This window comes from Elephantulus edwardii, unplaced genomic scaffold (assembly GCF_000299155.1).
Source record: "Elephantulus edwardii isolate Elephantulus edwardi_28Jun2011 unplaced genomic scaffold, EleEdw1.0 scaffold00043, whole genome shotgun sequence".
Taxonomy (NCBI): domain Eukaryota; kingdom Metazoa; phylum Chordata; class Mammalia; order Macroscelidea; family Macroscelididae; genus Elephantulus; species Elephantulus edwardii.
This window is the reverse complement of record NW_006399793.1, coordinates 374,713-395,846: the sequence shown is the minus strand read 5'-3', so window position 1 is coordinate 395,846 and position 21,134 is coordinate 374,713. Positions and strand designations below refer to the sequence as shown.

General features: G+C 39.5%; 1 protein-coding gene across 1 annotated transcript in view; it reads left to right on the top strand.

Annotated features, from left to right (window-relative positions):
* The first annotated feature begins 795 nt into the window (after positions 1-795).
* CCNH (cyclin H) overlaps positions 796-21,134 on the top strand; it is a 27,917-nt gene continuing 7,578 nt past the window's right edge. Inside the window, exons 1-6 of the mRNA XM_006885345.1 lie at positions 796-934; positions 5,005-5,127; positions 6,233-6,306; positions 7,332-7,542; positions 10,649-10,812; positions 16,160-16,230. Coding sequence (XP_006885407.1) covers positions 818-934; positions 5,005-5,127; positions 6,233-6,306; positions 7,332-7,542; positions 10,649-10,812; positions 16,160-16,230 — 760 coding nt within the window. The 5' untranslated portion in view covers positions 796-817. The remainder of the gene's footprint in view (positions 935-5,004; positions 5,128-6,232; positions 6,307-7,331; positions 7,543-10,648; positions 10,813-16,159; positions 16,231-21,134) is intronic.

Genomic DNA, 21,134 nt, shown 5'->3' with positions numbered 1-21,134 from the left:
TTCAGTACTCTTCTCCAACACTGTAACTCTTCTTTGTCATCCTTAATCACTGTCCAATTTTCAGATTCATAAGATTTAATTGAAAATAACATGGGTTGGCTCAGGTGTACCTTAGTCTTTAAAGTGACATCATTACTCTTCATCACTTTGAAGGAGTCCTTGACAACAGATGTCCCCAGTGCTGTATGTCTTGATTTCTTGATTGCTATTACCGTAGGTGCTGTTTGTGGATACAAGTAAAATGAAATCGTTGACAACTACTATCCTTTATCTCTCTATTCTGATGTTGCCTTTTGGTCTAGTGTGATTTTTGTTTTCTTGATCGTGAGATTTAAACCATATTGAAGGCTATAGTTTTTGACGTTTTGCAGCAAGTTGTCTTCACTTTCAGCAGTGAAGGTTAGTTATACATTTGCGTAACAAAGATTGGTGATTAATTTCCTTGCAATCCAGATGCCACATTTTTCTTCATAAAGTCCAGTTTCTGGAATAATTAGCTGGGTGTACATATTGAATTGAAACGGTAGCATGAGTTTGCCAGGCTGCTTTTTCTTTTATTTGACCTGGAGGGGCAAAGATGCGCACGCGCACGTCCCTTAGCATAGAGCCTGCCCACTTGAGTCTCCCGGAAGCTGGAAGTTCCCCGCCCCGTTTGCTCCCGAAACAACACTGGATTTGTCACGTGGCCGTGACGCCATCGGTCCCGCGCCGAAGATCTGCCGCTGGTTGCTTCCGGAGGAGCTTCTTGTGCCGGCGAACGTCATCGTTCTGAGTAGTCTCCTCGTTGGGTGCCGGGCGTCTGACCTCACCTTCCACAATGTACCATAATAGTAGCCAGAAGCGGCACTGGACTTTCGCCAGTGAAGAGCAAATAGCACGACTTCGGGCCGACGCCAATCGCAAATTTAAATGCAAAGCGGTGGCGAACGGGAAGGTAAGGACTCTGGCAGCTGTTCCTCTGCCTCGACCCCTCCACCCGGAGAAGCTGCGGAGCCTTCGGGCCTTTACGCAGTTCTTCATCCCTGTAGTTCCTGCCTCCCCGGCGCCGAGTGTATTTATTTTCAGGAGGTGGGCTAGTGGTTTTCCAGGTGCGTACAACGCCTAGTGGAGTGGCAGCGAAGTAACTAATTCTTGTAACGTGCCAAAGAGACTAAGTAGGATGCCGTCAATGGGAAGCGAGAGCTGACCACTTGCTCTGCGGGAAACTCATCGGTAAAGGCTTCATTCAGTAAGAGAAGATGGGGAAAGGGTATTTCAGGTGAACAGAGCCACTAGTGGAATATGAGGAGGATCTGTGGCATGCTCGTGGTTTCTTAGGTGAGAGTAGAATACGTGTGTGAGAAGTGGCTGGAGACGGTAGGTAGAGAGAATGCAGTTTGAGCTTTATACTTAGTAGCATAGAAAGACATTTACTTCATCAGATCCTTGTTTTAGAAACAGTATATTCCGGAATCATACGGAGCAGAGTGAAGGCAAGAAAGCAGATGGTTGGCGTCAACTTATTACCTAAAGAAGTGCTGTACCATGTGTTGCCAGCCTAGTCCTTTCGATTACAGCTTCCCGTCATTACCCTAATCATTTTCATAGTACCACCCCTCATAGAACAAGCTTCCTTTTAATAATTTCTTGGCATCTCAGATATATTGTCACTGAGCATACTTTTATCTTTATGACTGCTTCACCCCACTAAATTTCTCCTGTATTATATAGTGTATACTTGTGTATGATGGTGTTGAGTACCGTGAAGTCGGAACTGACCTCGTAGTGGGTTTTCCGAGGCAATAAATCACCCCCTAGGTTGCCCATCTTTGTCCTATGAAGCACCCGGTGGACTCGAACCACAAAGCTTTGGATTGGCAGTGCAATCCTTCAAAGCTTTTATAAGTGAAGGTGCCCGGTGGCATATTAGGTTATGTTTTTGGCTGCTAACCAAGAGGTCACTGATAGAATGCACTTGAGGACCTCTTTGAAGAAAGATAAAGCAGTTTGAGCCCATTAAGATTTACAGCTGTGAAGCCTTATAGAGGGTCACCTTGAGTTAGGGTTCCCCCTGTACAGCAATAGATTTGTTGTTTGGTTTTGGGGTTTTTTTGTTGTTGTTGTTTTAAAAATAGTATATGGAACAGGATTCAGAGCTATTGTACATAGGGTCACTATGAGTCGCAGGTGACTCAGTGACACATAGCAACAATAATATGTATATATGTCAAGGACTGCAGTCTTCAATATGGATTGAAGCTCAATATCAAGAAAACAAAGATTCTGACCACTGGGCCAATTGGCAGTATCAGTATAGATGGTGAAGAGATTGAGGTAGTTAACAGTTTTTGTTTACTTGGTTCCACAAGTCCACACTCTTGGTAACAACAGCCAGGAAATCAGGAGACAAATTACATTGGGAAAGTCAGCTGTGAGGGACCTCTAAAGAGTACTGAAGTGCAACGACGTCAGGCTGGAGACTAAAGTGCGCCTGATCCAGGCTATAGTCTTTGCAATTATGTGTTATGCGTCGGAGAGTTGGACAGTGAATAGGGATGATAGAAAGAGAATTGATGCCTTTGAGCTGTGGTGCTGGAGAAGAGTGTTGAGTATACCCTGGACTGCTAGGAGAACAAACAGGTGGAGATTGCACATCTTTCTATTGGGAAGCCACTGGATTAAAATCTTAAGTGAGATGTGGCCTTTGGCTTGGCATAAGTTGCTATGGACTACACCACCAGATGTTATGCATAGTCCAGTCAGAAGTAACTTGTAACTTAATCTCTAGCATATTTACAGAGCATGTAAATTATAGGTGAGGAGATTGCCCATCTTTATACCGTGGCTAGTATCTGCCAATTCAAACTTCATGCCTTTGGGTTGGCAGCACAACTCCTTATCACCAGAGTTCATACCAACAGAGATTCCCTTATATATCTTAGGGATTTTGTTTTTATTGGATGCCATCAAGTTGACTATGACTCATAGTCACTATATAAATAACAGACTTGTCCTCGTCCTGGCCTGTTCTCATGATCTCAGCCACACTCGAGCCCATTGTTACAGCCATTGTGTCTATCTTGTTGAGTGAGGGTCTTCCTTTCTTTCTCTAACCCTCCATTATTACCATCTTCATACCTTAGTGCAGTTCTGTGACAATTTAAAAAAAAGGTTAGTTGGACTTTTTTCATCTGGCATGTGTAACTGTTACTGGTGAATGGTTCAAGTAACAGGTATTTTATATATATAAATTTATTGTTGTTCTGTGCCATCGAGTTGCCTGTGACTCATAGTGACCCTATGTACAACAGTCCTAAACCCTGCCCTATCCTATGCCAATCCCATTGTCTCTGATACACCCACCCCCATTACTCCAGTCACTGAATCAATCCACCTCATTGAGGGTCATCTTTTCCTGCTCTGTCCCTCCACCCCCGCAAGAATGACCTCTCTCCAAGGACTGGTCCAAAGTATGTCAGACGGAGTTTCGGAATCCTTGCCTCCAGGGAACAGCTTGGTTTCACCCTCTCCAGGACAAAGCTGTTCGTTCTCTTAGCAGTTCATGGTATATTCAAAACTCTCTTAACACCACAGCTCAAAGGCATCAATTTGCCTTCTATCCTCCCTAGTCATTGTCCAGATCTCTGATGCATAGCAAATGATTGCAAAGACCATGGCCTGAATCAGGTGCACCTTAGTTTCCAGACTGACATCATTGCTCTTCAGTACTTTGGAGAAGTCTCTGACAGCTGACTTTCCCATTGCAATATGTCTTTTAATTTCCTGGTTGCTGGTGCCAAGAGTGTTTTTTTGTGGAGCCAAGCAAGTGAAAGCTGTGAACAATCTCAGTCTCTTCACCATCTATCATGATGCTGCCAGTAGTGAGAATCTTTGTTTTCTTGATATTTAGTTTCAGTCTGTATTGAAGCCTGCAGTCCTTCACCTTCTGTAGCAAGCGCTTCAGTTCCTCCTCAGTTTGAGCAAGCAGGATTATGTCATCTGCACATGTGTGTATTTTTTTTTCAGGAAGTTCTGGTGCTTTAGTGGGTAAGGAAGTCTAATGCCAGTCCAAAGCAAGCAGTTCCACTCTACCAGCTGTTCCATTAATGAAAGATCGGTAGTCTCTTACTGTGTGATTTACAGTCTCTGAAAACTCACAGGAGGGTCAGCTATGACTCAATGGCATTGAATGAGTTTCGCTTATAGATATCTTTTATACTTTATGTCAGACACTATTGACAGAGTTTTGGCCTCATGAAATGCTCAAGACATGATAAAGATAACTTATGTTCACTTTATAGGTGAACAATTTGAGATGCAGAGAGGTCAAATAACTTCTCAGTGCTCCAGTGTCAGTAAGTGGTAAAATGAGGATTTGAGCCCAAATAGACTCTTTCTGCTCTAGAATACAATGCAGCAATGTCTTCAAAATTAGCACCTAGTTAATATACAATTATAGTATGTAGAAACCATCTATTCTGTAGGTTCACAGCAATAGCTAAGAGTTAATATTTTAAGGCTCACAGTTATCCTTAAGACATTTGCTGGTTTTCTGCTACTACCTGTATCTTTTTAATACGTTTTAGCCTTAAATCTTTAAATGTACACATGCCATCATTATTGCTTATACCTTAATGAAATATATACCAACTGGCATTTTGAGGAATTGTTATGTGATGGTATATTTTTTTTTCCCCCAAGCTATTTTATGTAATTATTTTCCCACTGCTGTCAAGTTGGTATCAGTTCATGGTGGTTGTCCATCAGGTTTCCACAACTGTAAATCTTTTAGGTAGAGAACTGCTAATCTGAGCTGTTCATTCAGAACAGGTAGTGGATTCCAACCCTCAAGTCTTTGTGGTTAATAGTACATCATATAGCTCATTACAGCACAAGAACAATCAGAAAAATGGGGCATGGTATACTTTCCCTTTGGTTGAAGGCATAACCTAAATTTAATCTGAGCAGAAAAACACATTTTTAAAACTGTTAAATTCACTGAATTTGAATTTTTTTAATGTAAAGGTTCTTCCAAATGATCCAGTCTTTCTTGAGACTCATGAAGAAATGATCCTCTGCAAATACTATGAGAAAAGATTACTGGAATTCTGTTCGGTATTTAAGCCAGCAATGCCAAGGTCTGTTGTGGTAAGTTGTAGTAGTAATCATGGTCTTCAACTGGATTATAACATCTGAAACCTTCAAACTGTCTTTTCTACATTTACAGATAAATTGCCTATTCATTCTCTTCTCAGAAATGTACCAAATATAATTATTTAACAAGGTTTATGACTAACATATCTTCATTGTTTGTTATTTTTATATATTTCATTAAAAATCTTAAATCATTAATTCCTTTATCATATTTAAGTATCATTTTATAACAAGAGAATCTTGACGTGTACTAGGTGAATTATGACATCCTTCTTTTACACCAGAGTATGAGGTTTTGAGCGGTGAAACTGGAGTGGGAACATACATGAGTGATTTTCACCTTTTATTACATCCTGTACCTCTGTAATAATAATGTAATAATGTAATTCCTTGTGTCATTAAATGACATAATTCTTTTCCATGAAAAGTCTTTTGGTGGTTGTTTCATGAAAATGGTAAAAGTGAACTTTATATCAATTATTCTTTCTTTTCTACACTAGAATAGATAAAAGATTTATTTCTTTAGTTCTAGCTGATTGAGCACAGATGAGAGCTTTAGTTGATCCCATTGTTGTTTCTTAGATATGTAACCTTGAACAACTCCAAAATAGTCAATTTCCTTTTCTTCAAAGTGGAGATAATATTGTTGTGAGTATTAAAATAGGATGATGGTTTCATGGTTAGCATGACGTCTGAAGAGGAGTCTTCAGTAAATAGTAGGTGCAGTTTCTGCTATTTGGCTTGGCAGCAATAATAGATTATAACCTCAATCTGAATTAGGTTGGAGAGAAGTTTTAGAACCCAAATTGGTGTTAACTCTCTCAGAATTTTTCCATAGTGATGTGTTAAGGTGTGAATTTGTTTTCCCCTTGTAACATGGCCAGTGGCAACAAGAGGATTATTTAAGGTGGTCAGAAACAAAAACCAAAGTCCCCAAAAGGGACTTCTGGCTATATGTTTCTGTAGTGATTCATCATAATTATTTTTTATTAATTGTTGATATATGTATGGAAGGCATGTACAAAAAAATCCTATGTATATTTTTTCATAAATGTAATGTGTGAGTGTATTGTGATTATTTTTTTTTTTTTAATCTTAGGGTACAGCATGTATGTATTTCAAAAGATTCTATCTTAATAACTCAGTAATGGAATATCACCCTCGCATAATAATGTGAGTATAAATCTAATTTATTAATATCATTTATGAATACTTGTACATAATTTGAAGAGGTGTGTGTATTTGTGTTAAATACTGACTTTGTAATGAAGGCTTAGATTTCGTATTTTGTGTTTAACTTTTTAAGATTCCTATTTCCCCATTATACTTCTCTTCCTATAATCCTGAAAACATTAGAACTTCAAATTGCCTAAATTCTAATTAACTTCTTCCTCAAACTAGCTACTTCTTTAAATATCTCTTTTGTTAGGTAGTGATTTTGTTCTTCCAGTTGCTGAGACTCAGAATCGTTTGTGGTAACTCTTCTCCCTTCATATGCTATCTGTTTACAAATCCTGTGGCTTTATTCACTTAAATTCTACAAAGATCTATTGTGCTCTACTTTATATTTGATTCCTGAAACTCTTTAAAGAATTTACTATACTTCTTGTTCATTTCTTTATTCTTCTTTCCACCAGTCTAGGTCAGGTGTTGTTTCTTCTAATGTATGTTTTTGTGGTGATTTCTTGTTCTAAACGTCATAGAGTGGTCAGGTTGGTTTTGTAGATTTGTATCTGAGATACTAGTTCCCTGCTCACATGCACTTGAAGACTTCTGCTGATGTTCTTCCACTGTTTCTCAGTCCTGCCTTTCTAGTTTTATACTTCTTACACTCATGTTGTGTTACATATATATAGTTGGGTTGTTTTTCTTCCATCTACTTTTCATGACACAGAGTACTCTTTGCATTATTTTGTTTTTCCAGAGATTTAGGTTTAATTATATAAAACTACCATTAAGTCAGTAATGGCTGAATAATAACGTTACATGGATTGACCTGATTTTATAGTTTGCCATATATTTCCTAATAGATAAACAATTTAGAGAGTAACTGTCTTTTTCCCCCTCAGCCCTGCATTGTATAATATCATTGTCAAATGAATATCATGCAGTTTTAGAAAGTGTTTGTAAAAATGAAATATTTTTTAGTGTATAGTCACATTCACTGTACCAACTCTTTTTTTTCTTCCCCCCCTTAGGCTCACTTGTGCATTTCTAGCCTGTAAAGTAGATGAATTCAATGTATCTAGTCCACAGTTTGTTGGAAACCTTAGAGAGAGTCCTCTAGGGCAGGAAAAGGCACTTGAACAGATACTGGAATATGAACTACTACTTATACAGCAACTTAATTTCCACCTTATTGTTCACAATCCATATAGACCATTCGAGGGCTTCCTTATTGATTTAAAGGTAAATATGTTGTAATATGTAATCAAATGTATTTCTTTGCTATTGCTTTAACTGGAAGAATCCAAAATTGTATTTAAACTTGTAATCTAAGGTTTTGCAACATGGACTAAGTTAAAATGTGTGTATGCCCTGGATCCCTAGGGCAATACTTTTTGAGTTTCAGTGTGGATTAGAATTCTGTGAGATCTTGTTAACAAACTGTTGGACAGTACTTCTGTAGTTTATAATTGAGCAGTCCATAAAGAAAACCAAAATAAAAAGTCAGAAACTGTTTGAGTTAGCTCAGTGGAGCAACTCAATTTGCATACCTTCTATTTACCAAACTCTGTACTCAGTAACATAGCCAGAAAGAAAACAGACTTGTGGACTGTTTGGTATAATGAGGCAGTTAACAGATACTGAGTGCTGCTTAGCAGGAAAGAAAAGATACTGTGGTCAACTAAAGAGAGCTCTAGTGGCTTAACGGGAAGAAGTTGTGCTACCAACACAAAAGCATGCGGTTTGAATCTACCAGCTACTGCCGGAGAGAAAGATGCATTCTCCTTCCATGTGATCTAGTCTCTGAAAACTTCCTAGAGGATTAGCTATGGCTTGACATAATAACATGAAAGCATTTAGGCAGCTCTGGTGGCATAGTCTATACGAAATTATGCTGCTAACTTGAAGTCAGCCCCTTTCTGGCAGTTTGAATCCACCAGCAGCCCCACAAGAGAAACATCAACAATCTCTAATGCTATTTATAGCCTCTGAAAACCAACTGGGGAGTCAACTACGGGTTAGTTCTGACTCAATGACAATGAATATGAGAGCATTTAGCAAGGATATAGATTAAGGATGTTGTTGTTGTCGTTATGTGCCGTCGAGTCGCTTGCGATTCATAGCGACCCTATGCACCCTAAACTCCGCTCTGTCCTGTGGGAAGATATTTTTAAAAAACGTTAAAATGAGTTTCAGGGCCAGAGTAGGAATTAGGTAGGGGAAGAGTTTCCATGGAAGATGGACTCATAATTTGTTGGAAACGTTTATAAGACTTCTTGGGCTGGAGACAGCACTTGAACAGGTTTTGGACAAAGATTCTCACCACTGGACCAGTCGGTAGTATCAGGATGGATGGCGAAGACATTGGGATTGTTCACAGCTTCAGTTTGCTCGGCTCCACGGAGTCAACACTCTTGGCACCAGCAGCCAGGAAATCAAAAAACGTATTGCGATGGGAAAGTCTGCTGTTAGGGACCTCTTTAAAGTTCTCAAGAGCAATGGTGTCTCTCTGAAGACTAAGGTATGCCTAATACAGGCCATGGTCTTTGCAATCACTTGTTATGCATCAGAGAGTTGGACAATGACTAGGGAGGATAGAAGGAGAATTGACGCCTTTGAGCTGTGGTGCTGGAGAAGAGTATTGAATGTACCGTGGACTGCCATGAAAATAAACAGATCCATCCTTGAGAGGGTTAAACCAGGCTGCTCCTTGGAGGCAAGGATTCTGGGGCTTCATCTGACATACTTTGGACATGTTGTAAGGAGGGACAGGTCCTTAGAGAGGGACATCATGCTGGGTAGAGTGGAGCGACAGCGCAGGAGGGGAAGACCTTGTATGAGGTGGATTGATTCAGTGACTGGGGTAATCGGGATGGGTGTGTCAGAGGCAATGCCGTTGGCACAGGATAGAGCAGGGTTTAGGGCTGTTGTACATAGGGTCACTATGAGTCGCAAACGACTCAGTGGCTCATAACAACATCAACAACACCTGGTCAGAATCCTATATTCAAGAAATCATGATACATATAAGCAGATTAGAGATGCAGGCAGGAGAGTGGTATGGAGTGCAACCTGATGTAAAAAGAGGCTAGATTGTTGAGCTAATGTTAAAGATTTTGAATAGTGCAAAAGGAAGTCAGTGAAAAGAATCTTAAGTTAAATGCAAAATACAGAATATAAGTCTTCATTACAAAGTTAGCATTTAACACAAATACAAACACCTGTTCAAATAATAATAATTCTGTAGGTATTTTGGAAGTCTGATAGATTTATGAGGAAGCCTAGTGGCTTCATGTGATGGCAGATAGGCCAGCCAGCCTAAAGATTAGCTGTTCAAGTCTACCAATAGTTTCTCATTAGAAAGATGGTCATTCTTTGCTATAAAGATTTATAGCCTTGAAAACCCAGTGAAGGGGTTAACTGACTCAGTGACAGTGAGTTTTGCTTTTCATTTGAATAGATTCTTTAGAATCCCTGGTGGTGTGGTGATTCAGGTGCTTGACTTCTCCACAGGAGAAAGATGTGGCGGTTAGCTTTGCTAAGTATCACAGCTTTAGAAGTTAGGTTAACTCGGTCTGATAGTGTAATAATGAGTTGGGTTTGCTTTTAGCTTAGTAGAATCATTGCAGGTAGCCTTCATTCCAAAGGTAGACTAAGTAGAAGACATTTCAAACCTAATTGAAGTACTGCTGTGGTTTCTAAATACGGCCTAATTTATCACCTGGATTGTGTGAGAAAATTTTAACTGGATATACAAATCTTTCCACTCTACTTCATACATAATCAAATTCTCAGGAACCTCTCACTTTTTTCTCAGGTGAAAACAGGACAAAAAGAATGGAGTAATGTAAATTGAGCCTCCTGTAAAGTACTGTGCTAGGAATTTTAGATGATGTTATCTTAAAGCATATATATCTTACTGTGGTTTGTGCTCATAAAAGTTTGAAAGCAACTAAACTAAAGGATAATATGTAAAAACAAACTACTAAAACATTCAGAATTTAGTAATTATACTTGAGCCATATTCTAAAGTTTAGCATAAGAAAATCTTACATGCAAAGATTACGTCGTCTTAAGGCAAACAGAGTTGCTGTTTTAAAAGCATTCTGCAGTAAGCACTTCTCTTTTTTTAATATACTGATTTATTTATAAAGTTTGAATAAATTATTTTCACAAAAGATCCTTCCCATTTCATTCACCCCACCCACCCATCAAGTTGTATAACCCTATGATTAACACTCCACCCCTCCCATTCTACCCCCACTCCACTTTTCTTAAGATAAATATTTGCATGTTGTTCCTTCATTAGACCTTCAGAAATGGTAACATTTGTGTGCTTTCTTTCTAGACTCGTTATCCCATGTTGGAGAACCCAGAAATTTTGAGGAAAACAGCTGATGACTTTCTTAATAGAGTGGCATTGACAGATGCTTACCTTTTATACACACCTTCCCAAATTGCCTTGACTGCCATTTTATCGAGTGCCTCAAGGGCTGGAATTACCATGGAAAGGTATTCATTTGTCTTCTAATTAGATCAGACTTCATTCACTCTGTTTTCTGGTCCACAGAATCTCCATTTTTAAGAAAGGTACATTTAGGACTGAAGGATTGGTAAGGGTGACTGAGGGTATAAATGAAATTGTTTCTAAGAACATCTTTAAACTTTTAAAACAAGCTCTTTGAGCTTAGAGAACACATTTAGGACTAAAGTAAAAGTAAAGTAGGTGAGCTTGTAAAAAACTGATAATAACCAGCAGAGTATGGCAGATTTAGAAATTTTAGACTGGTCAGCAACTTGAGTGAATCACATATGTTTGCTTTGTTTCATCATTTCCCCCTGCTGTTGTGTTCAGTATGTGGCACATAAACGTACAGTAAACATTTGTGTAATGAGTAATGCTATAGGGCAGGTTCCAAAGAAACTGTAACTGAATCATAAATAGTAATACCCAATATATACATTCATATTGAGACCAAGGCTCTGTGATAAGCACGTTACATGAATTGAATTAACTTACTTCTTACAACAATATCTTATTAAGATTTATTGAATATTATTACTATACCCATCTTGAAAGAACCCTGGCAGTGTAGTTCATAGTGTATCCAGTCATTTTTCTCACTTTATAGTTTGTCACTTTTTATACTCTTGCTTGTCTATAGATTTAAAAAAATTTAAAAGAATCAAAATTTTAATTCAAGAATTGAGATAAAAAAAAATTACTAATTTAAAATCTTCACAGAGGTAGATACCTGATTACCTCTTAGAACCAGATGTACCACTTTTATGCTTAAAAAATGAAAAGAATGCTTTCTCTAAAAGTTGGAAATAGAAATACCATTTGACCTAGTAATTGCATTACTAGGAATATACCTTGAAGAAAACCAGGGCTGCTACCCAAACATATATTCACACCCATGTTTATTAATGTTTATTCACAATATCCAAAAGATGAAAGCAACTTGAGTCTCCATGAACAAATTAATGGATAGAAAAACTATCGTATATTCACACAATGGAATACTACACAGTACTAAAAAACAAAGGACTAAAAATATACAACGTCAGCAACCCCGGAGGACACTATGCTGAGTAAAATATCTCAGTCACAAAAGGACAAATACTGTATAACACCACTGTTATACAGCAGGACTGACATGGGGGTTGGGAGAAACTAAGAAAAGAGGGGATAAATAATGAACACTGCAATTGGAACAGATGAAGGAAAGAACTGTTAAAAGGGAGTATATGATTGTATGGCTATAGTCTAGAATAAGAGTTGCATGGCAGATGGATTGGGGGAGGGGGGAGGAAATTATGCAACAATGGATGATTTTTTTTTAATGAACTGGGTGGGTAGGGAGAAAAATATGCAACAATGAGCTTTTCTGTAGACTCATTAAAATCACAATTTTTAAAAAATCTTACAAGTAAAGAAAAGGAAGAATAAAAACAAGTAAAAGAAAATATGAAAGTATGTAGTTTTAGAGTGCAAAGGGAAAAGACTAACTTGGTTATTTTCAAGTACAGAGGATGAGGAATGCATTAGTTGAATTGTTCTGTCAGTGCCTGAAATCCTGTAACTTTGCGAGGAAGAAGAAACAGAATCATGATCCACACAGATATGATTCTTATGAAATGAAGATCAGACATACTTTCACACTCTTAACATTCTTACCTCTACACTCTTAACATTCTTACCTCTTCTAACACCAGCTGTCCTCCCACAGTACAGTCTACTTCTCTTTTGAGTGGAGTAGTACATTGTAGAGGCCATACCAAACTCACAGACAATAATATTATGATGGTTAATGGAGTTTGTAGAGAAGTAACAAGAAGCAGATCAGGATTAAGAGACTGTTCATAGCAGCCCAGGATCAGAAAGCATATAGGCAGAGTCTGGAAGGCTCTCCTGATGTGGAGCCTTCCTCAATACAGAGTAACTCTCAGCTTCTCAAGCATGTAGGCAGGCAAGTTCTACTTTGCCATATGTGTCCCCTCCAGGCTAAGCAAACATCCTATAAGCCCCCCCACTGTATCCCCACCCAAGGACAGACTTCTTGGCTGCTTTACGACAGGCTTGTGGACCTTCATGACTCCTCTTAGCTCCTTCAAGACAGACTTTTTGGCCTTTCTTCATCCTCTTCACTGTGAAGGACTTCCTGCTACCATCCTCGTTAATGCTAGCTCAAACCATAGCAAGTAGCTAGTGTAGCAGCCCTCTTTGTACAGCTCTCTTAGCTGTAGTCCTAGCATTTTTCTGCTGTCATAGTTGACTGCCACAGGACTCCTCCTGAGCCTGTGCACTCCCACTCCCCCAGCTCGGCTGTAGGACCCCCTTCCAGGCCTCTTGCTGTCTAGCTGTTAATAGCCCTTGACCTGTGCCGGAACTCCTTTTAAGAGTTTGTTTGCTTTCTCTCTTCTTACACCTCATTTTTCTGTTCTATTTTCCTTCTGAAATCTCGGGTGTTAGGTACATATATAAGCAAACTTGCTGTGAATTTCAAAGAATGACTTGGACTCATCGTGTTCCCTTGGTGGTCCAAAGTCACTTCATTTGCAGAGTCTCTAATTAATTTGACTAATCGTCAGTACCTTTCCAAGCTATATGCAGAACAGATTATCTGGGAGGCTGGGCTCTATCTCTGAGGAGAAATGTGGCATCAGGATTGGAGGAAGACTCATCAACAGTTTGCATTATGCAGATGACACAACCCTGCTTGCTGAAACTGAGGAAGACCTGAAACACTTGCTACGGAAGGTCAGGGACTACAGCCTTCATTGTGGATTGAGGCTCAACATCAAGAAAACAAAGATGCTCACCACTGGGCTGATTGGCAGCATCATGATGGAGGGTGAAAAGATTGAGATTGTTAATAGCTTCAATTTGCTTGGCTCCACAATCAACACTCTTCGCACCAGCAGCCAGGAAATTAAAAGACGTATTGCAATGGCAAAGTCTGCTGTCAGAGACTTCCTCAAAGTATTGAAGAGCAGTGATGTCAGTCTGGAAACTAAGGTGCGCCTGATCCAGGCCATGGTCTTTGCTATTATTTGCTATGTATCAGAGATCTGGACAATGACTAAGGAGGATAGAAGGAGAATTGATGCCTTTGAGCTGTGGTGTTTGAGAAGAGTATTGAATATACCATGAACTGCTAAGAGAACGAACAGGTTTGTCCTGGAGAGGGGGAAGCCAGGCTGCTCCTTGGAGGCAAGGATTCTGAAGCTTTGCCCAACATACTTTGGACATGTTGCAAAGTGGGATGAGTCCTTGGAGATGAACGTCATGCTTGGTTGGGTGGGGAGGGACAGCACAAGAGAGGAAGACCCTCGATGAGATGGATTGATTCAGTGACTGGGGTTGTGGGGATAGGTGTGCCAAGAGATAGTAAGATTGGCACAGGATAGAGCAGGGTTTTAGGGCTGTTGCACATAGGGTCGCTGTTAGTTGCAGCCGACTCAACAGTACAGAACACCAATCTTCAGTAAGCAGATGCCACAACCTTGCTTGTTGAAAGTGAGGAGGACTCGAACCATTTGTTTACCGAAGATCAAAAAATGCAACCTTCAATTATGGATTGCATCTCAACATCAAGAAAATGAAAATTTTCCCTACTGGACCAATAGGCAACCTCAAGATACGTGGAAAAAAGATTGAAACTGTCAATGATTTCATCTTTCTTGGATCCACAATCTGTACACTTTATACCAGCAGTCAGGAGATGTTTTGCACTGGGAAAATAAGCAGTCGGGAACTCTCCTGATTACTGAGAGCAGTGATGTTAGTTGAATACTATGATGTGCCTGATTCAGACCATGGTCTTTTCAATCACTGTGCTGCTAGGAGAATTGATGCTTTTGAACTATGGTGTTGGAGACGAGTACTGAATATCCCATGGATTTCCAAAAGAACAAATAGAAAGTACAATCAGAGTGCTCCATTGAGCCAAGGATGGGGAAGCTTCATCTCACATACTTTGAGCATGTTGTTAGGGGAAGTTATTCCTGGTAGAAGAGCATCATGCTTGGAAAGGTGGAGGGACAGTAAAGAAGAGGAATACCATCAGCCACAGGGATTGACACAATGACAGCAGCACTGGACTCAAGGTTGGCACAGAATAGGACGCGGTTCAGATTCGTTGTTCATAGGATTGCTGTGAGCCATCCTCAGCTCTATGGCAACTAAAAACAATAACACTATTTATAACCTGAGAAAATTAGGTCTGAGAAACAAGTATATTTGTACACCAGTGTTCATAGCAGCATTATTCACCATCGCAAGAACATAGAAATAGCCCAAATGTCCAACCACAAGTGAATGGATCGAGAAATTATGGTACATTCACATAGTGGAATACTATGAAGGAGCAATGATTTTGTAAATTATTACCTAACTTGGGAGGGACTGGAGAGCATTATGCTGAATGAACTGGACTCAGCTTCACAAGGATAAATATTGTTTAAACCCATTATTATAGAATGAGTATAAGGATCCAGGAGGGGTGGGAGAGGTTGGAAGCAGAGGGATGAGGACGTGCCAGGGGAGAGGGGGGTTAATCATGGGGTTGTACAATTTGATGAGGAGGATGTGGGAAATGAAAGAATTTGTTTTTGAAAACAATGTATTTGAATTTTGTAAATAAACTAGTAGAAAATTAAAAAAAAAACAACAACCACACACCCATATCTTTTGTGCAGTTGAGAGCAGGACAATGAATTAGAATGACAAAAGAATTGATGCTTTTAAGTTGTGGTCTGGGAAGAGTGTACTGAATATCCCATGGACAGCCAAAAGGACAGATAATATCTTAGAGAAAGTACAGTCAGTAAATGACAATGTTTTGTTGTACATACTTTGGGAACGTTGTTAGGAGGAGTTATTCCTTGGAAAGGTGAAGAGGATCAGTCAAAGAGAGGACAACACTCAGTGAGATGGTTTGTAATGGTGACTGCATCAGTGCGCTCAGATGTGTCAGAGACGATGAGGACGATGATGTAGGACAGGACAGAGTTCAGATCTCTTGTTCATAGGGTTGCTGTAAGACATACTGGCTTCAACATAACAGCATGGTATATTGACTGTTCCTACAAAATGCATAATATTAAAGAATCAAAATCAAGAATTCGATTATAGAAATTCAGTAATTTTGAACAGTAAACATTTTTTATTAAAGCTATAGTACATTTATAACATATAGTTGTAAATTACAGTTTTATACAGTACATTAAAAATAATTTAAAAATTGTCCTTGATTAAATGAACAAGAAAGTAACTTAGTGTCATATTTTTAAGATGTTTTATGTTTTGATTTTTTTTTTGCAAACTACAAACCTATCTTCTTTTCTTTGCCAGCTATTTATCAGAGTGCCTTATGCTGAAAGATAACAGAACTTGCTTGTCACAGTTACTAGATATAATGAAAAGTAAGTAAACAAAATGTTCTTCTTTTGTAAAGCCATTTTCTAAATATTATCTGGGCATTTAACATGAAGTTTAGATGCAGAATAGAAGGTACATGAAAGGAAGTAGCTTTGTACAGAATTTTTGTTGTTATGTGCCATTGAGTAGGACCCAACTCCTGGCTGATTATCCACTCTGTTTTCAGGGGCTGTTAATTGTATGGGAGGAGATTGTCCATCATTCTGTCATGAAACAACTGGTGGATTCAAACCTTATGCCTTTAGGTTAATAACACAACTCCTTACCACTATTCCACCGGAGAGTAGTAATTTAATCAACTTCTGAATTAGATATTCTGAACAAGGACCTTTAAAAGTGTTCAGAGATACACGATACATTCTGAAAAAGGTCTAATTAACGATAATGTGTAAATTTAGAATTTCAGTTTTGTAGATGAGTTAATAATGAATGAATGTTATGTCATTTGCTAAGGATTTTGTTGGTTGTTATAATGAAGGCTGGTGTTCTGGAAGATTTTGGCTGGTCAGGATACGATTTTGGCTGTCACATGGCAGTGGAAGTGCCATTGCTACTGATATAGTGCTTCAAGGGAAGAATGCTACTAACTGCTCTGTATAGGGACAGCCTAATGATTGACTAAAAATCCCCCCACCCCCAAAATAAATAGAAATAACAAACTGTGGCTGACTCTGAGAAGAATGGGAATCCCAGAACATTTAATCGTGCTAATGCAAAACCTATACTTGGACCAGGAGGCAGTTGTCAGAACAGAGCAGGGCAACACTGCATGGTTCAAAATTGGGAAGGGTGTACGTCAGGGATGTGTCCTGTCTCCACACCTTTTCAACCTGTATGCAGAGCAGATTATCTGAGAGGCGGGGCTCTATGAGGAGAGGCGTGGCGTTAGGATTGGTGGACAATCTAGCAACAATCTGCGTTATGCAGATGACACAACCTTGCTCGCTGAAACTGAGGAGGACCTCATGCACTTGCTGCAGAGGGTCAAGGACTGTAGCCTTCAATATGGACTGAGGCTCAATGTCAAGAAGACAAAAATTCTCACCACTGGACCTATTGGTAGCATCAGGATGGATGGCAAGGAGAATGAGATTGTTCACAGCTTCAGTTTGCTCGGCTCCACAGTCAACACTCTTGGCACCAGTAGCCAGGAAATCAAAAAACGTATTGCGATGGGAAAGTCTGCCGTTAGGGACCTCTCCAAAATACTCAAGAGCAACAGTGTCTCTATGGAGACTAAGGTCCGCCTGATACAGGCCATGGTTTTGCAGTCACTTGTTATGCATCAGAGAGTTGGACAATGACTAGGGAGGATAGAAAAATTGACGCCTTTGAGCTGTGGTGCTGGAGGAGAGTATTGAATACCATGGACTGCCAAGAAAACAAACAGATTCATTGTAGAGAGGATTAAACCAGGCTGCTCCTTGGAGGCAAGGATTCTGGGGCTTCGTCTGACATACTTTGGACATGTTGTAAGGAGAGACAGGTCTTTAGAGAGGGACATCCTGCTGGGTAGAGTGGAGGGACAGCACAGGAGGGGATGGCCCTCTTTGAGGGGTATTGATTCAGTGACTGGGGTAATCGGAATGGGAGTGTCAGAGGCAATGAGATTGGCACAGGATGGAGCAGGGTTTAGGGCTGTTGTACATAGGGTCGCTATGAGTCGCAAACAACTCGATGGCACATAACAAGAACAACAACAACATAGCTAAGTCTTTAATTAGCGAAATAGAATATCTTTGAAGATGTGATTAATCTAAGGATTTTGAAATAGAGAAGTTTTCCTGGATTATCCAAATATACCCTTAAATATATAATCCCAAGGTACTAATAAGAGAGGTAGAGGGAGATGTGACAGAGAGGAGACTATGAAGGTAGAGCAAAGAGAGATTTGCAGATATTGGCATTGAAGATAGGCGTGATTTGACCACAAGCTAGGAGGTGATAGCAGTTACCAGAAGCTGAATGAGTCATGAAACAGATTCTTCTCTAGAACCTCAAGAGAGACTGTGACCCAGTGAAATGGATTTCAGATTTTTGGCCTCCAGACCTAAAGAAAATGAATTTTTGTTGTTTTAAGCCACTAAGTTAGTGGTAAATTTTTATCAACTTTCAGAAACTAATATAGCCTGTTCCAACAAAGAATTATTAGTCTGAAACTGTCAATAGTACCAGCTTGAGAAGCCCATTCTTTACTCTTACCCATGGCACACGGAATGCTCACAACTACCAGGCAACTCAGAGATTAAAAGTCAGTTTTGTTTGTCCTCAAACCCTTTACAGTCCATTAATTTAAATACTCAATAAAGCACTAAGCTCTAAGATTGGAGATAACTGTTCTTTGGTGATAGAGTTACTGGCAGAATTGCTTATATTTTTATTAATTGAAAGTTAAAATATTTGAGGGCTTCCTCAACGTGGTATTTTAGGGTTCCCTCCTTGAGTGATGTATGATTAATGAATCATAAAACTGTAGATATTCAGTTGTACCACTAGAGGGTTCACTTTCAAAATAATTGTCATTTGGCCATAGATTGTAGAACCAAAAGATTTCAAGATTTAGTGGATAAAACAGCCTTAAACCACATCCACTGTCCTCATTTCATAGCTGATAGTTTTATTACAGATCTCTTTTCAGTGTTCTTCTTTTGCTCCAGGTATTTTACAATGATATAAAACTAGCTCTTGATAAAATATCCTGATATTTAGGGTTTAGTGAGCTGTTAACTATAAGACCTGGGGTTTCATGAACCACCAGTTGATGTGAGAGAAAGAAAAGGTGTCTCCTTTCATAATAATTTACAATCTTAAAAGCCCGGCCAAGGTTTCTTGCGAGTTGGATTTGACTTTCTGGCAGTGAGGTTTTAGATTGGTACCTTAGTATAATTTTTTTTCCCCTCCAAATTGTTGTTAGGTTGTTGTAGGGTGTCTTCAAGTTGAGTTTGATTTATAGTGACCCCATAAACAACAGACCTGAACTTTATGTAATCATGTGCCATCCTTGTCATCTCTGACACACTTGAGCTCATTGCTGCAGTCAGTCCATCTTCTCCCTCGCTGACCTTCCATTTTTTCTGAGCATTATGTATTTTATAAATAGCTTCCCTTAGCACCATGTCCAATGTATGGGAAACAAAACTTTGCTGTCTTTGCCTCCTGGAAGCACTCTGGTTGCACTTTTCCCAATACATTTCCTTTCACATCTATGGGATATTTAGTACTCGTTTTCCGGTACCATAACTCAAAAAGTGTAGGTACTCAATTATGAACCCTTTTCTTGGATTTTGAAATAAGTCAGTGTCATAGTTTTAATCATTTTGGAACATACTGCTGGTTAATAAACTGCCATACTGCTCATTTTTTCCCCATAATGAATCTTATATCCTTGTAATTAAATTTTTTACTATGAAAGCAACCCCAATTTTCCCTCACCTTTTCATCTCCAGCATAGTAGATCATATGATCCCCTGACTCAAAATGTCCCATGCCAGTCCATCTCATTTCTCCAGTACCTACTATGTCAATATTTATGTGTTCTGTTTCTTAACAATGTCCAATTTTCCTACCTTCAGGGTTCTTCCATTCCATGTTCCATCCAATCACTAGTGTCTGCTTACAGCTGTTCCTCCTTCTATTTGTTTCCATACTTGAGGGCTCAGCCTCAGTTGCCATTTCTGCTAATCTAAGCGTGCTCTGTTGTACATAGGGTTTTCCAAGGCCTGCTGTTTCACAAGTGGATGGCCAATCCATCTTCCTAGTCTGTCTTACTTTGATTGCTCAGATTTAGAACATTATCTGACAGACAAGCATTTTACAGAAAAGAGCAGATTAAAGATATTCCCCAGTAGTAAAAAATAATAGGCTCTGTGTCGTCCCCACACTTGTCAGGTGTGTTTTGAGCCACCCCCTTTCCCTGCTCCACCAGCATTTGCATCTACTCCCACCTACTCCATTCAACAACAGTCTCCCCTTTCCAGCCCTTGAAATCAATCTTTCTGGGCTTCTGTGATTCCTAATGCCTCAAGCTCCCAGCAGTTTCTTCCGTTGCAGGCAGTATCTCTTGACTTCAGGAGTTTTAAACTTCTGTTCCAGGATTACTCTTGTGCTCAAGGGCTTCTTCTCCTCAATTTATGCTACACGAGTTTTCCAGGGGAGGTTGATAAATCCTATAGAGTTGCCTTCTACCCTTGGGGTGCAAAATTTAAAGGTGGCCTTGACCCACGACTTCTGAGATTCATAGGTTTTTGTACCTGCATGGTGTGGGGATCACTGAGAGACTTTAGTCCACGCATGCTGTGCCCTCTGGCTCCTCCCTTCTGTCCCTGTGCTGCCCTCTGAACTCCAAAATTAAAGAAGCTCACTCTACTCTGAAAGAATTGGCAAAAAACAAGGCCCCAGAAATTGATGGCATACCGATTGACATATTTCAACAAACAGATGCTGCCCTGGATGTGCTCACCAAGTTGTGCCAAGAAATATGGAGGACAAACACGTGGCCTGCTAACTGGAACAGATCTTTATTTGTTCCCATTCCAAAGAAAGGTGATCCGACAGAATGTGGAAATTACCGAACAGTATCATTGATACCACATGCAAGCAAGATTCTGCTGAAGATTATCCAAAAATGACTGGAACAGCACATCAACAGAAAACTGCCTGAAGTGCAGGTTATATTTAGAAGAGGCCGTGGCACTAGGGATATTATAGCTGATACATAGATGATTTTTGAACCATGCTGTGTTGCCCTGCTCTGTTCTAACGACTGCCTCTTGGTCCAAGTATAGGTTTTGCATTAGCACGATTAAATGTTCTGGGATTCCCATTCTTCTCAGAGTCAGCCACAGTTTGTTATGATCCACGCAGTCAAATGCCTTTGCATAATCAATGA